Source organism: Xiphias gladius, chromosome 2 (assembly GCF_016859285.1).
Source record: "Xiphias gladius isolate SHS-SW01 ecotype Sanya breed wild chromosome 2, ASM1685928v1, whole genome shotgun sequence".
NCBI lineage: Eukaryota > Metazoa > Chordata > Actinopteri > Istiophoriformes > Xiphiidae > Xiphias > Xiphias gladius.
In genome coordinates this window covers 2,282,576-2,297,968 of record NC_053401.1, presented here as the reverse complement: position 1 = coordinate 2,297,968, position 15,393 = coordinate 2,282,576, and the positions used below count along the sequence as shown (strand labels likewise).

The following is a 15,393-nucleotide window of genomic DNA, read 5'->3' as shown; positions in this document are numbered from 1 at the left end:
AAAACACTGTTGTCCCCACAACACGATGGACCCACAGCCGACACAAACAGACGTGCGCACACACACACACACACACACACACACAGCCCATGTACAGATAACCCATTTCTTTAAACAGGATTTTGAATAAAGTCTGTTTCTGTTCTCCCGTTAAACTCCTTACAACTGAACTAGCTGATTATTGAAAGCTTCAAACTATTTTCTCTCTCTCTTTGTGAGAGATAAATGGCTTCAGGATGAAATGGAGTGCAAAGCTGCAGACAAAACATTACTTATTTTTCTTTCTCTCACACTAACAAAGCAGATAAGGAAAGATGCACAAAACGACAAAAACCAAAACTGAGAGAGTCAAAACCAGACAAAAACACCATTACTACATTTTTATGACATGTGCAATAATATCTAAGACTTAATATACTGTAGAGCAACACACTCTAAAGCTTAACATTGTTATTCAGTCTGTTCAGTCTGCTCCACACCAGCAGCAGCCTGAAGGTAATATTCATCCAGACTCAGCAGAGAGAGATGTGGTTCTGAGGCCACATCCTGAAGGAAATTAAATGAAAACGACACGTTCTTCAGTCAGCCAAAGGCACTGCAATACATACACTGCAGCTTTTCATTTTCATCATCAAAATGATCCCATGTAGCACTATGATAGCTAAACCACTTCAGCTTGTTTTGAACATTTAAAAGGCCGGTTCAACAAAACTACAAAAAATACTGCGGACAGATCTGGTTTTATGTTGAGGTTCTGCGATATCTGCCTCTGTAACTTCTGCCACCAAATAATTACATCGTGGTTATTAATGGACCTTAGTTTGTGGTGCTCAAAGCATTGAAAAGAAGGCATTTAAAAACTTACTATCAGTGTGTTCTAGCAGCAAAAATGTCCCCATTATTCTTGATAATCTATAGTCCTCACTGTAAAATGTTTTCATAGGGACTGTTTCTTTAATAGCGAATAGTCCTTCTGGAAAATGGTCTATTAATTATCCACAGAAACTGGGCTTTACTTTAACTTTTTTTACTAGAAAGCCATGTTGAAATATTTAAATTTAATTATTCGATGCTGTGGATATCGGAAAAAAAAATTGCATTCAGCTCCACGGTAGTGAGGTGGAGGCAAAAATTTTGACTGTATAATCAAGGTTTAACTTATTCATCCATAAAATCATGGAAATTAGAAAAGAGTTCTCCTCTCCCATCCTAATCAACTGACACTGATTACAGAACATAGAAAATAAAGATTCATTAAATGAAACAACAGATAAAACAATATAAAGCTATAATCCACAGTAAAAAGGAACAAGCGTGCGCTACCTATAGCCAGGCTTGATATCGAGCTAGCCTGGCTAGCCTGCTGGCTAACCAGGCTAGCAGGCTAGCTTGCGAGCTCGCACTAGTCATTCACTGAAGCTCTCCAAGCTGCTTCCCCGAGCGTGTTGTGTGTTCAGGAAAGCGTTGCTGAAGAGGGGAAAAAAAGATCTCCAAGCCGACAAGTTGTCTAACTGTTTGCTAACAGTCGTTTGGCACGCTTGCGAGCTCTATCGCCACCGGGACAATTAGTTGACACAGTTTATTCAACAGACTTATTTGTACCATCGACTCCTGTCTCTTAACTGTCTGCAAAGCCATTAGTTTTACGTGGAGCAGCTCATACTCCGACAGAGGAGGGTAAATAAAAGTAGCTAACAGCTAAAAAGCTACATAGCGGTTTTCTGTTTCCTCAGCATTGTCCGATGCTTGTTTGACCAGGCTTTAACACACATTATTCTACAATGAGATGTTCCACAGGTCAATATGATTGGACATGTTCACATAAGTTTGGCTTTGTGGTATCTGCATGGAAACCACTTGAAACCACAATTAGTTTGGGTAGTTGGGGAAATGCCCTCTGAATTCTGGTGAACTGTGGCTGTGGGATTAGTTTCACTGTTTTGGTTTACATTCAGTGATTTAACTGGTTACCATGATCAGTGTGAATGTAAATGACGGATCGGGGTCATTGACTGGTCGTGTACCTCCACGATTTCAATTTGTGACATCAACCCAACGAGGAGAACAAAGCAGTTTGAATAGTCTGAGTCTGAGCTCCAACTCAAACAGAACTGTTGTTTTTCAAAGAGTGGAGACAGATTTCTGATCCTCACCATCAGAACTGAATAAAACAGATTGTTTTGTTCTTTTATATATATATATATATTTTTTTTTACAGTGTTCTGCTCTCTTTCTGTCTTTGTTCGTCTTTTTGTATCTCTGATTCTCCTTTTACAGACATCATCTCTATTCTGTCTCGCTTTCACTTTGTTTCTTCACCTCTTCATATCTCCATCTCCTACGCCCTACCTTCTCCATAGCGCTCTCTCTCTCCTTCTCGGCTCTCTTTATCGTTTGAGCTCGCTCGCCCGCTCGCGTCGCTCGCGCTGCTTTTCTCTTTGCTGACTGAAACCTTTCAATTTTCTTCTGCCTCATCGTGTTTGTCTGCCTGTCATGCATTCAGTGTCATGCTGTAAAAACAGGTTCATCTCCTCTGCTGTTGTTGTGGCCCAGGGAACTTTTTAGCACACACACAGACACGCACTGAGCTCACTGATGTCGCAGTTGAAGCTGTTGTGACTTGTGTCACGATCAGTCTGTTTACAGCCGGATCATTTGTACGTGTTGAGAGGGAAAATTCTGTTCTTTTTTTCCCATCCTTATGTCAGGGTGTACTATTAACTTTTATTTTTCTATTTAAAGTCAAAATGATGTAGACTTGAATAGCTTCACATTCACAAGGCCGCAAAATGTCAAGATATCAAACATAAACTACTAGAAAGCAGAAAGAGAGGCATACAAATATTGTTTACTTCTGCCAGGGCTGCAGAATCCTTTAAAATAGTTATTGTAATAATAATGTGGCAAAGTTTTTAAAGTGCCGCCTGGATCTGCATTGAAATACACATAGTGCGAGGCAATCTAGTGATGCCTGTGGAGTTCAGTTAAGTTCGGGAGTTCCTATGAAAACTGGGAAATGTTCAGAAATAGTCCATCTTGAGAGGTCGTCAATAAAACTAATCAGTTTTTCTTGGCTTGCGGCCGAACTTTCTGTAAGAAAAAGCTGCATTTCTAAAATCTCCTGCACATCTTTCTCTGCTCCGGTAGTGAACAGAGAAACGTGCGGCTTCAACATCAACACCTCCGCTGAGTGAGACTGAGCGAAAAATCCTCTTTCTATGGATATGCAAATAATGTTCGTTTCACAAGATGTCTCCTACTCCTTCAAACCTGTGCAAACACTGGTTCTCTTTACACTAGCTGCGAAACCCAGAAAGCTAAATTTTAAAGTACGTGACAGTAACATTATATAACAACCTGAATCGATGGCTCCGTGCGGCTGGAAAACAAGATGCTGCATCTACCGGCAGTATCATACGCTAATAGCCGCGTCGCGGTAGCCGAGCTCCAAATGGGAAAGGTCGTTTAGTTTCTTTGCCAGCAGTTAAAAGTTGGTGATGAAAAGATGAAGATCAAAGTTTACTGCATCTTCAGCCCCGGCTGCTTGATCAACAGTTGATAGAGATTTAATGCCACGGCTGCCACCTCATACGCTGCCTACACTAAGAACACAACTAAGAACCTACAAGATCAAAAAATCTGAAATTTTTGGCCACTGACTGGCAACAGACAACAATTTCCGTACCTGGTGGCAGATCTCGTGGACGACCACCATGGTGAGCTCCATCTGATAGGACGAGGACGACACCTCTGCATCCAACAGGATCTTCTGCTCCACGAAGACGCTCAGCCCCCAGTTTTCCATGGCAGCGTACGGATGCTTGGGCACTGCCAGCAAGTCTGAGAAAAAAACAAAACAAAAAAACACAGCAACACGTTATGGCTTTTCAACACACACAATGAACGTGTTCCTCCATTAATAAACTCCCAGTCAGTTTCATCCAGCGAGACTCCAACATTTAAATAAAAGGCGATGCTGGCTGTGACAGAGTGACTGAAAATCCCATTTTGGGTTAAAATTAAACTCATGAGTCATTTTAACAACCTGCCATAGAATCCTTTTATCCCCACAACATGGATAGATGGAATTTTTCAGAGATAACTCTACATATATCTGTAGGAGAGAAAGAGGCAGACAGACGGAGAGATGAGAGAAGATGCGGGGAAAAGGATAAAGAAGGAGAGAGGAGGTGAAGAAGGAGAATAACTTCAACAGAGAATATTTATTAGCGACTGAGAGAGGTAATTAAAAATCACACTACAGGAAAAGTAAGAGTTACCTGGCTGGATACTTAGCCGAGAAAAATTGGAAGTCATCCGCAGAAAGTTAAAGCAAAAGCAGATCTTAAATTACTATGTGTTGACCAGGCATTTCATGGGACTACGTTTCCATTATGAGTCACGGTGCTCGGGAATGCCTTCATTTGGTCTATCGGTGGTATTATACATGTTCCCTGACTATTTCTATGAGAAAAATATGAGCAAAAATCTGCATATGAATGCAGAGGGGAGAGTGTCGGTGTGTATGGGATAGAAGAACCAGTTGCTGGGACCTTCTCAGCCTTAAAATAACGCCAAAGAAATGTACTGATAATGCCGAACCAATAGCAGTTAGTTACTTTCCATGTATTTTGTCAATCAAATTGCTTTTCATTTCTTCATTAAATTTAATGAGGAGCACGTTTGTGATGTAACGTGTAATGTCTCCATTAATGTCAGCTGCGTTAGTTGTGGTCACCACCCGAGGCCCGTTTTTTGTTTTGGTGAGTCTGCACCATGGAAAGGATACATTTTGATTCGCTCTGTTTTCCAACACCGACAGGGAAGACTAGAAAGTGCTCAGAGAGAAGCTGCTATTGGCAATTTCACGACAATACGACTAATAGCTGTTGAGACGTTTCACCCAAAGCACAAAAGCGAACCTTATAGTGCCGCCGGAAGAAAAAGTCAGGGGATCACCAAAGTAATCTGGATTCATCCTTTGGAAAACACAGTTATTAGGAACCCAATTTCATTCCAATCCATCAAATGATTGTGGAGATATTTCAGCCTGGACTAAAGTGTTGAAATTACTGACGGTCCCTGTCGTCTACGGAGCCAAACCATTAACTGGTTACAGCTCCTCAAATGTGAGAATTGGCAGTTTCTTTCTGTTTTGTATTGTTGTAACATTAAATATCTTTTGAGCTTTGGACTGTTGGTCGGACAAAACAAGTAATCCGAAACTCTGACGGGCACTTTTCACCAATTTCAGATATTTATGGACCAAGAAATGTATTCAGTTTATTGAAAAAATAATAATCATATAGATCAGCGGTCATCCCCTTTGCCAGGGGTGGTGAGAATAGGAATGGAAATGAATTAGAGAAAGGAATTTTTTTTTTTTCTCGTTGGTGAATTTGGTCACACCTTGCAGACATACACTGTGCTACTGCTGAGGGGGGGGGGTCACAAGAAGGCATTGCTTTGTTTTAAATGTCAGAGGTTGGGAACCACGGATAGAGATAATGAGAACGACTGATAGTTGCAGCCGGAATCACCTGGTTTCAGGGATTCTTTTGCGGGGGATTTAACAGACACACACAGTGACTAGGGCCCCGGTCACACCTGGCATCAACATGCGTCTGGGGTGATCCGATCACAAGTGGCCCGGCCACTCAACTGAAATCCTCGTCCCGCCACGGTTACATAACGAACCAGGGATACTATTATACTTGTCACAGTGCTTCCATTCCTTGGCTTATTCGTGGCGGCCCGCTACAATACCAAGATTGGCCGCCACATATTGATTTTCTATTTTTTGTTTTACTATTTCATCATAGAGCTGCGCACGTTGCCTTCCACGCTCAGCCCCTCCTTGCCCTGCTCCCTGTCTCTCTCACACAAACACACCGACAACAGACTGTCTGTCATAGTCGGACTCGGTCTTTGCAAACCTGGCGTAATGTGCACGTTTATTTGCATATAGAGCGGGGAAGTGAGAGAAAAGGGCCTAAAAGTGGTTAAGAGCCAAAATGAACCTTCGAGAAAGAAACAATCGACATGTCGGTTTTCGAAACAGCCTCACAGCAGCGAGCTGAGTGGCAGATTCCTGATTTTTGTGTTTTAAAAGCAGAATTCTGCAGCAGCTGTCACTCAGCCCTGTCTGCAACTTAATCAGGTATGAACATGACATGATGTGAATCCGTGCACCGCAGGGTGGCCTCTTTTACCCAGCAGGGCCCTCTCTGGCGGAGCGAAGGCAGTCATGGAGACCCGCTGTGTTGAAATGTTTTGAGACACCCAGAACTCTGCGCAGCCTGAAGGCTGGTAACGTTGTTTCACAACTCAGAATTCAAGGGATAAAATGTGAATAAACGGGTTAAAATCGCAACGTGATTTCACAACATTGAGTCAAATTCGGTCACGGATGGGTTTCCGAATGGGCCAGCTGGGCCCAAGGGGTCGGGGGGGGCCTGTGCTTCTGACTGGAGTAACTGTTAATATTTCTCGTTTGAGAGTCATAGGGTTCAGACAAAGGACACAAAACCACCTCAAAGGGACTCGAAACGCCCACAGCGGGACGCTCATCATGGTGACAAATCCAAAGACAATTGAAACAATCAGATAAGACGTTTGTTGTAGAACCATTATTTATCCGTGGTATAAAGACGGCGAGTCATGCTTCATGATACACGGTGTCATTGATGACAGGGGAAGAGCTCTGGTCGCCGGCTGGCTTTCACAGGTTGCGCCGCACCACTCAGCCTCAAACACTGTCCTACAGGGGTCCTATCACACTTTACTACTGCACTTCCATAGAACTGGGACACACGCAAGAGACAGCTTTAAAAAGAAAAAACAGGTCAAAGTTGAAGCAGAGATGATTGTGATTATGATTCTCCAAAAACACAGGATTTCCTCCTTTTCCTACCAACCCACCTCAACATCTGGAATAAACAGACAGACAGACAGACAACCTGTTTCTTCTCACAGTTTTCATGCAACTGATGAAGAAGTGTGACGAACAAACCCAAACACACACACACACACACACACACACACACACACACACACACACACTAAATGCTGTTGAGGACATTGTGTGTGTGTGTGTTTTTGTGCAGTTATTCCTCCTTTGTTCTAATTATGATTTCTCCAGTCTGTTCATTCTCTGACAGGGAGAGCGAGAGAATACTTGTCCTTCCTCGCTCGCCCGGCGATTGATGGCCTATATGAAAAGCTTTAAACAAACAAACGATGATCAATTAAACCCATTAGCCTCTGCTGCGGGTTTGCCCTCAGTCGTTTGTAGTTTGGACGGGGAAAGACTTCAGCCATGCCAGGATGTAAGGGCAAGGTCGCCTACAGATTGTCTGTCAGCTTCAGGCAGCTGAATTCAATTTGAATACCAGCTGCTCTGTTCTCTCCCGGTCACAGTCCGGTCCGCGGCCCATCCCAGGATGGCGTCACTTTTCCTTCCACCTCGCTCTCCAGTTCCTCAGCCCCACAGAGGATTTCTTCTCCTCGTGGAGGCGGACAGTTCATGATCAGACGTCCACCCCGGACGCAATGAATGCTGGATGTGTGCAGAAGGTTTCCAGGTACGTGTTGTAAGGCCACCAGTTGTTGGTGGAGTTTTTTTAGGTCAGCGTGTGATTAGCGACAAAGTTTTCTTGTTGGGAGACAAGAGTCGACCCTGAGATGTGGATGAAGTGTTGTGGTCTCGGACGTGAGATGAAGTGTTGTGCTGTGCCGCATGTCCGTCAAGAGGCACCACGTGACGAGTCTTGAAGAAGTGAACTCGGTGGAGTGCGCGTCAGTTCCCGATCATGAAAAACTGTAAAGTCGGGAAGGTCGTGAGGTGAAACGTACAGAACCAGAGTCTGCCAGGGGGAAGAGTGGTTTTATTTTTCAGCGTCAGGAAATAAAATTCAACAAACATCATCTGGTGTGGAATACTGAATTTCAATTACGCAATTTTTGTTGAGAACAACATAGAATCTGAGCTCGGGCTCCGAACGGAAACATAAAAGATCCGTTTTGGGGTCGACGTTTGCTGTTGTTTTGTGGTAGAAAAATACAGGTCTGCCGTGCGACGGCCTCAGACATAATTCATCACATCATATTTTAAGCGTCAAGCTGCTCACACCGTTCAGACATGGTCTGTCATCCAGCTGTCAGACTGACGGCGGGGACTCTGTGTCAATGTCCGAGTCATCGGCCGGCGTAGCGGTTTGTAGAAAGCGTCTGCGGGTCAGAGACAAAGTGTCCTCTGCCGCAACGGAAACCAAACAGCCGCACTTGCTCAGCGACCACGTGTGAGCGTTGTCTCCGTTGTGCCACAAGGTTCCTCAAAGTCCTGGTCCACGACCGAAAAAACGAGTTTCACTTTAGCGTTACAACGGGGCACTTCCCCTCAAGCGTCTGCGGCCGCGGTTTGCCAACACTGCGGCGACCGGTGCCGAGTCGCAGCCCGGTCTCCGACAAACGATGAAATCAAATTCACACACAGGGATTCCACATCGGCCCGCAAGCAAAACGAAAGCAACCCACAGCCGTAATAGATGAAAACGCCCGCCGACATGTCCAGATACTCTTATCAGTCATGTTTTATGATTGCCGCGGGCCGCAGTGCCCATTCAGGCGGTAATGGACTCTTTCTTGTCACAACAACATACCAACACATCATGTTATAACGAGAGGAGTTTGTTTTATCGCCGCCGTCGACTAATCACAGCCAAGAGGAGGTGGAGCATGACAGACAGAGGGAGTACGACGGGCAGCTCGAACGAATGCATTACAAAACATACGAGTCGCCATGGAAACAGAATTCCCAAGCGGCGACGCGCTACGTCCGCAGCCAGCGTCCAATCACGTTCCAGCCCCTGCCTCTAGGCTCGGTGCGATTGGCTGACAGCTCATTATCCACATGACTTAGGCTCAGACAGCAGAAGTGATTGGCCGGCTGAGGGAAGAAATGGAAATGCAATTGGTTTAACTTAAGGGGGAAACACAAATGAGACTGATTTAAGGTGGAATATGCAAAAGGGGCATTATACTCAATAGACATTTAAATTAAAAGGAAATGAATTGTTTCATTTTACTGCAGAATGAGCCCTTCAGGAGGTTTCTGTCTCGAAAATACACACACACACACACACACACACGCACGCACACACACGCACACACACACACACAAGTGTGTGTGAAATATAACCTAAATTAGATTCACCTCACACTCTCCGTCGTCACTCTCGTGCGGCTGGTCTGGTGTTTCACCCGGATTCGGTCTCCGCTTGCAGCCTCCTTGTTACGACTGATTTTCTCTCTTTCTTTTTGGCAGAGATGGAAAGTAACGACATAATGCATTCGCTGGTTTGGGCTCTGCAGCAGCACGGTGCACGCTGAGTCCAGGTGCAGGATGCACTACAGAATTGTCCTAGTCCAACTGTTTAATGGGAACTCCTACACCGATTTTAGATTTAGAGTTAGAGTGATAGCGGCATGGAGTGCTACTCAGCCGCTGCACGCAGTTGTATAATGTTCCCTTCCTAACGTCTCTGGAGAAGCTTGGAAACTGAAAGACCATGACAGCAGTGTGTGTATCGACGATTTCACAATCAATAATCAACAGGTGGGGTTAATTATGGATGTCCAGTTGGCACAACAGGTCTGTCCCAGCAGGGGGAGCCCCATTCACACGATGGAGGGACCGAAACCTAAAACAGTTTAGAAACGAAACAAACAAACAAAAGAAACAAAAAAAACCAAACAAAAAAAAACGAACCAAAAAACAAAGACAACTGACAATGCATTCGCTTCGTAAAAAGCCAGCAAATTAAATCTCCTCATTCAACCCACTGGGAGTGAGGGTTCCACTGGAGTGATTCCCACGCGTCTGCCTCTGTCGCCACCTCTCGCAGTCGCGCCTGAGAGAATAATCACTCAGGTATTCTTGCTTTGGCTCGGAGACTGAAAACAGAGACGTTGTAAGCGAGCGGAACAAACCACTTACGGCACACGTCCCGCCCCCTCCCCCTCCAAAGCCGATCGTCGTCATATCAAGCCAGTCCTGATGTTGCACCGACGCGAGCGAAACCTGGCGCATGCGTAGCAGAAGTATCACCTGTGGGAAAATAGCGTCAACGTCACCGAACCTTTTAAGCGGGTTTTTGGTACGTGCGGTCTTTAGGACCATTGAAAGTGAAGTCCAGACTCTCTCCCCATTTTTTTTAGAAAGGGGGGCCCGGTCTCGTTAGCCCAAAATAACTGCCCCGGGGGGCGTTGCCAAGATGGCTGCCGACTAGCGAGACCTGCCTACAAGGACTTTGCTGCAGATGTGAGTAGGACTTGGGGTGTGGCCTTTGAAAGATGTGGGTGTTTCCCAGCTCAAACGAAAGATGCTATTAAGTCGCAGTACGATACGTGTAGAGTTTTTTGACCATTGTATTTTTAATCTGCCTCCTGTGAGTCCCCCGTTGTTTCAGAAGTGCAATCCTATATCACTGCAGAACTCTTTTAAGTCAACATTTGCCAATAAACAATTAGCCAATTACCAAAAATATATGCATAAATCGAGACACAGGGAGCTGCATACATGAATAGATTAGTCAGGTAACAGTTTTTGCACTATTACAGCATTATTTCAGCTTCACTAAAGCAGACGCACATATACTTCATACACAAGCAGTACAAAGCAGCAGAAATGCAAAAGTTGCAGAAGACTCAGATCTAAAATTAAGCTTTTGTCGACGTTGTCTTTCCACAATCTGCGTTAAAAACAACAAATGCGGAAATGGTGGAGGCTGAGATGACTCTAAAAATACCAGTGAGACTTTACCGAACACGGTTTTTGGAGGAAACGTTATTGTTGCCTGGGCTATATTGACCGGCAAAATGTTTTTTACAGACCAGGAAGTGACATGACTCCACAGAAGCCATTGGGAAGGGGATCGGGGGGGATGGCGTACAAACCACAGCAGTCTTGCATCCCACATGCTGTTTTACAGGTTTTACGCTACGACGCCACGTTGGTCAAATATTGAAAAAAGGCAGTTGCTTCCTGCTCCGAGTCAGCGAGGACTTTTTAAATGTTCAACCAGAGCCACGATCTTTCTCTACCCACGAGGTTCTGTTTGAGTTGTCTGGACACGCGACGGCCGGCGCTCTCGCGGGACTTTGAGGGTCGTCTACCACCAGAGCTCCGGTGGTTACTGATCAGTGTTTGAGTGCGGTGCTACTCAGTCGTGACTGTCAAAGGCTAAAAAACGGCTGTTCAAGCTGGTGGAAACACGGTCTTTAGCCAGATTTAGTCCCTGTTCACTTGTTCCAGCTTCTTCAGTGTGAACATTCGCTCTTTGTGTACGATCACATGAGCCTTTTTTCATCAGGGACCTGCTACTTTGACTTGAGTAAGGGATCAGAGTATTTTTCTACCTCAGCTCACTGTCATGTTGCTTGCTCTCCTCAGTGCTTCACATTTTGGGGCAGGACCCAAGTGTGTGCCTCCCTCTGTCCCCACCACACACATCCCAGATAAGGCCACTCATTCACGTAACGCCCCTATTTTCGGTATCGCTCGCGCTGCGACGTTTGTCTCTGTTTCATCGCTTCCTCTCTCTCTCTCCCTCTCTCTCTTCCTCTCTGCGGTCGAGCTCCACTTGTCCACCAATTATCTTCAGCTCGTTCAGATAAGAGCTGCTCCATATTCAGCAGACGCGAGAAGAGAGAACAGAGGAGATACTTTGAATTTTAAAACGCCCCTCACAGCCACCAGACAACCTGCAGTCACACAAATAACAAAACAGCCGCAGCAAGCGCTGCCGGAGGCCGCGATGTTCATTACACCCCATAATATTAAAGTGCAGTACAGAATAAATAACACACAGATGATGTAGCTATTCTTAGGAGTGGCGCTTGAAATATGAAGTTTGTCCTGTGGCCGGGGTTAAAGGAAAGATCCTTAAAGTCAAGAGTTCAACCTCAGGGGGGCAGAAATGTGTTGCTTGATTCAAAAATGAAGGTGCTGTGAAAATGGCTCGATGAAGGTCTGGTCTGAGTGGACACTAAACCTGAACAGGAACAGTATTCTCTGTGTGAGGGTTTATGATTTGTTCTCACAGAGACAGAAGTACGCACGCACACACACGCGCACACACACACACACACACACACACACACACGCGCGCACACACAGATGCAAACTGGAGGGATCGTGACGATTTCGAGCTGTCAGTCCTGAAACAAGCTGAAAATCTCTCCCCGTTGCTCTGCACAAGTGGAAAATCTATATATGAGACCGTGTGTGTGCATGTGTGTGTTTGCGCGTAGAGGAGACTCAGAGGACGTGACCGTCAGGACCATCAGATCGCCCCGGGGCCGGCTGATTGGCTTGGCTCGCTGCCAGCCCGGCCAATCAGAGGCCTCGATTTCACCGCAGCGATAAAAGCTGAAAAACACTTTACAGCTGAGCAGAGACGACCTTTAAACTGAAGTATCGCAGCACACCTGGAAATTCTAGGTTTAATACTATAAATGACCCGATTAGTCTCATTAGCTGCCTGGTCAGTGGAAAATGCTATTTTTCCAGTGATGCTGCGGTGACTTTCCGTTTGACACCGTGGAGATGTTTCTCGGTTACGTCCTCGCATGAATTACCCCCGCTCTTTGTTCCCGTTCTCAGAATCGAACCGCTTTGAATGGCAGGATTACTGTCCACGCCCCACGTCCGCTGTTGCAAATTTAACCCTCTGGCGGCATAAGAGAGTTCTTCTACCTTCAGATCTCCGTCTTCACACACTGCTTTACTTTGACACCGACCTTCAAGGGATCCGGGGAAGAACTCATTGTATCGGCAATGTGTGATCGCAGATGTGGGACGGTATGAATAAAGCTTTTTGACGACAAGAAGCTGAGGAGGAGATACCACGGGGACCCCCGAAAAGTCACGGTGGGGATTTTTCCTACTCTGAAACTCTTGTGCATTAACTCGCATCAATTTTTAGTGTCACCCTCCCAATACGTTGTTCATTCCCAGTGATCCGTAGAGAAGAGGCCGAGTCGCACTACAATGCTCTGTTATTTATTCTGTAGTAGACCGCCGCTCGTTGTGACCACGTCGCGACTGGACACGCTCTCCGCTGGCCCAGCGGTTACATTTCCAAACCAGGACAGGGACGTCTAATGTGTTTTGCATCCCAAAATGGCATTTTAAGTTTTCGACTGCATTTGGTTTCCACCCAAATGTAGCACACATTTTAAACAAGCTCCCAGAAAAATCATCAAAAGAAAATGCAAATTAATGTTCGTTTCCATCCACGATGCAAATATTAGGAGTTGGTTCGTTGAGATACGCAGCTGGAGGCGGCTAATTACACGAGCGCCAGTCAAACCTCAAACCAACTTAAACCGTGTGGAAAACATGATGGAAATGTGACGTTTCTGTTGGTTTCATGTGTTAATGTGAAGGAAGGTTCCAGTCTCCTCATCGCTCCGCACAGATCTGATGTTCAACTTTCAGGCATTTCCTGTCCGTTTACTGTGTGCAGGTCGAAAATGCTTATAAAAACTGCTGGATGGAAACACAGTGTCCATGAACGTGCTCACCAACAGTTTGTCCTCAACTGGGTTTCACTCAATTCAAATGTCATTGCTGACTGTCTAGTCTGAGACAGGAAGTGAAGTAAGGACACCCAAGGAGGCAGTTCGAGCTAACTAGTACCTTTAAACGCCGTGTGAAGGCTCAGAGCAGATGACTCGACCGAGGAGCTGATGTTGCTCGACACCCATTATCAGCGGTGGACAGCTGTCATGCAGTTAACTGCTGTCACGTAACAGCAAAATGAATCACTCTATTATCCCCCCACCCCGTGTGGTTGCCATGGCCATGCCGAGCGCAGAGGAGGAGAAGGTGCAAGATGGTTGAACTCAGGCGGCGGCGGCGGCGGTGGCGGCAGCTCTTTTTCATTCCTCATATTTACATTGGGAACGGCAGAGGCGGCGGCGGCGGCGGCGGCGAGCGCTTGCTGTTTGAACGCCGCCCCACCGTCACGTCAGATCTGCTTCTGACAGAGTGACGAGTGGCAGAACAATGAGGATGTTACAGACGGATGGTAACATCTCCGTCTCTCTCAGAAGACTGAGTCTCTTCAACCAGCAGATGGGGTATTTATATAACGTCTTCATTCTGCCTTTCGTTCTGTTTTCACTCTTATTTCTCAGTCTGTTTTGTTTTTCTGTTCATTTCCTCTTCACTCCCTGCCACCTCCTCCTTTTCCTCTTTCTTTCTCTCCTCTTGTCTCTCCGTCTGTTCATTTCTCTTTACATTTTGTCACACAAATCACTCCTTCACGCCGCCATCTGCTTCTCTCCGCTTCCTCCATCACTCTCTCCGCTTTGCCCGCCGCTTGCGTTCTGCCGCCCCAACATCCGTCTCTGTGCGTTTTACCGTGGCGTTGACCCGGCGCAGACCTCTGGACTGCGGTGGACCGGGCGCGCTCCAGATCCGTAGTGTTTCCTTGACCATGCCATCGCCGCAGATTGTGGGAACGTGTCACCGGCAACGCAAAGCCGACCCGGTGAGGCTTTCGGGCTCCGACAGTCATTATGTATCTACAGAGTGGCTCAAAGTTGTGAAACATTATAATGGTGTATAATTTATACTGAAGTTTGCAATATAATAGGTTGTAATGAGCTTTGAAGCCACTCTGGTGAGTTCCAATAAGTTGGAAGGCGTACCCATAATCGCTGCATAATTGCTCCAAGGGGACAAAGGGTGACAAACTGTCAGTGTCACTGGTCTTTGTGCGATGCAGCACAATTGGTTCGTACTGGGACTGACAGTTGGGCATGGCGAGGCGAAGCAAACGACATCTGCTGCCGCTCGCTACGAAGTTCTGCAGAGCCAGCAGAGAGCTCCTCTCCGGAGGCGTCCGATCGTTCCCAAATTAATTCTGCGGAACGACAATGAGCCCAAACATAGAGCCAGAGTCATAAAGGAGTCCTGCAGCAGATGGTCTGGCCCCAACAGAGCCCTGATCTCAGCATCACGGAGTCAGTCAGGGATTACACGAAGAGACAGGAGACACTGAGACAGACTAAATCCGCAGACGCAACCGTGGCAAGTTCTACCTGCCAAGTGCCTGGAAAACTGTGTGCAGGTGCGCCGAGGAGAACTGGTGCTGGTCTTTAAGGCAAAGAGGGGTCACACTTCATGAAGAGGGTCTCAGACGGACCGCCTGGGACAAAAGGCAACAAGAGAAAGGAGACGCACCAAGCAGGCCCGTCCACCTCCAACTACCAGCAGCACCTATGTCCACACTGTAATAAAGTCCGCGGGATCCGTTTCTTCGGGCAAGTCAAGACCCAGAAACAGGACCCCCAGGAGGACAATCCTACTCCAGTGATCGCTGA

The 15,393-nt window shown here is 46.1% G+C and overlaps 1 protein-coding gene across 1 annotated transcript in view; it reads right to left on the bottom strand.

Moving 5' to 3' along the window:
- LOC120797455 (thyrotropin-releasing hormone-degrading ectoenzyme-like) overlaps positions 1-15,393 on the bottom strand; it is a 137,973-nt gene that overhangs the window by 63,354 nt on the left and 59,226 nt on the right. Inside the window, exon 5 of the mRNA XM_040141143.1 lies at positions 3,686-3,840. Coding sequence (XP_039997077.1) covers positions 3,686-3,840 — 155 coding nt within the window. The remainder of the gene's footprint in view (positions 1-3,685; positions 3,841-15,393) is intronic.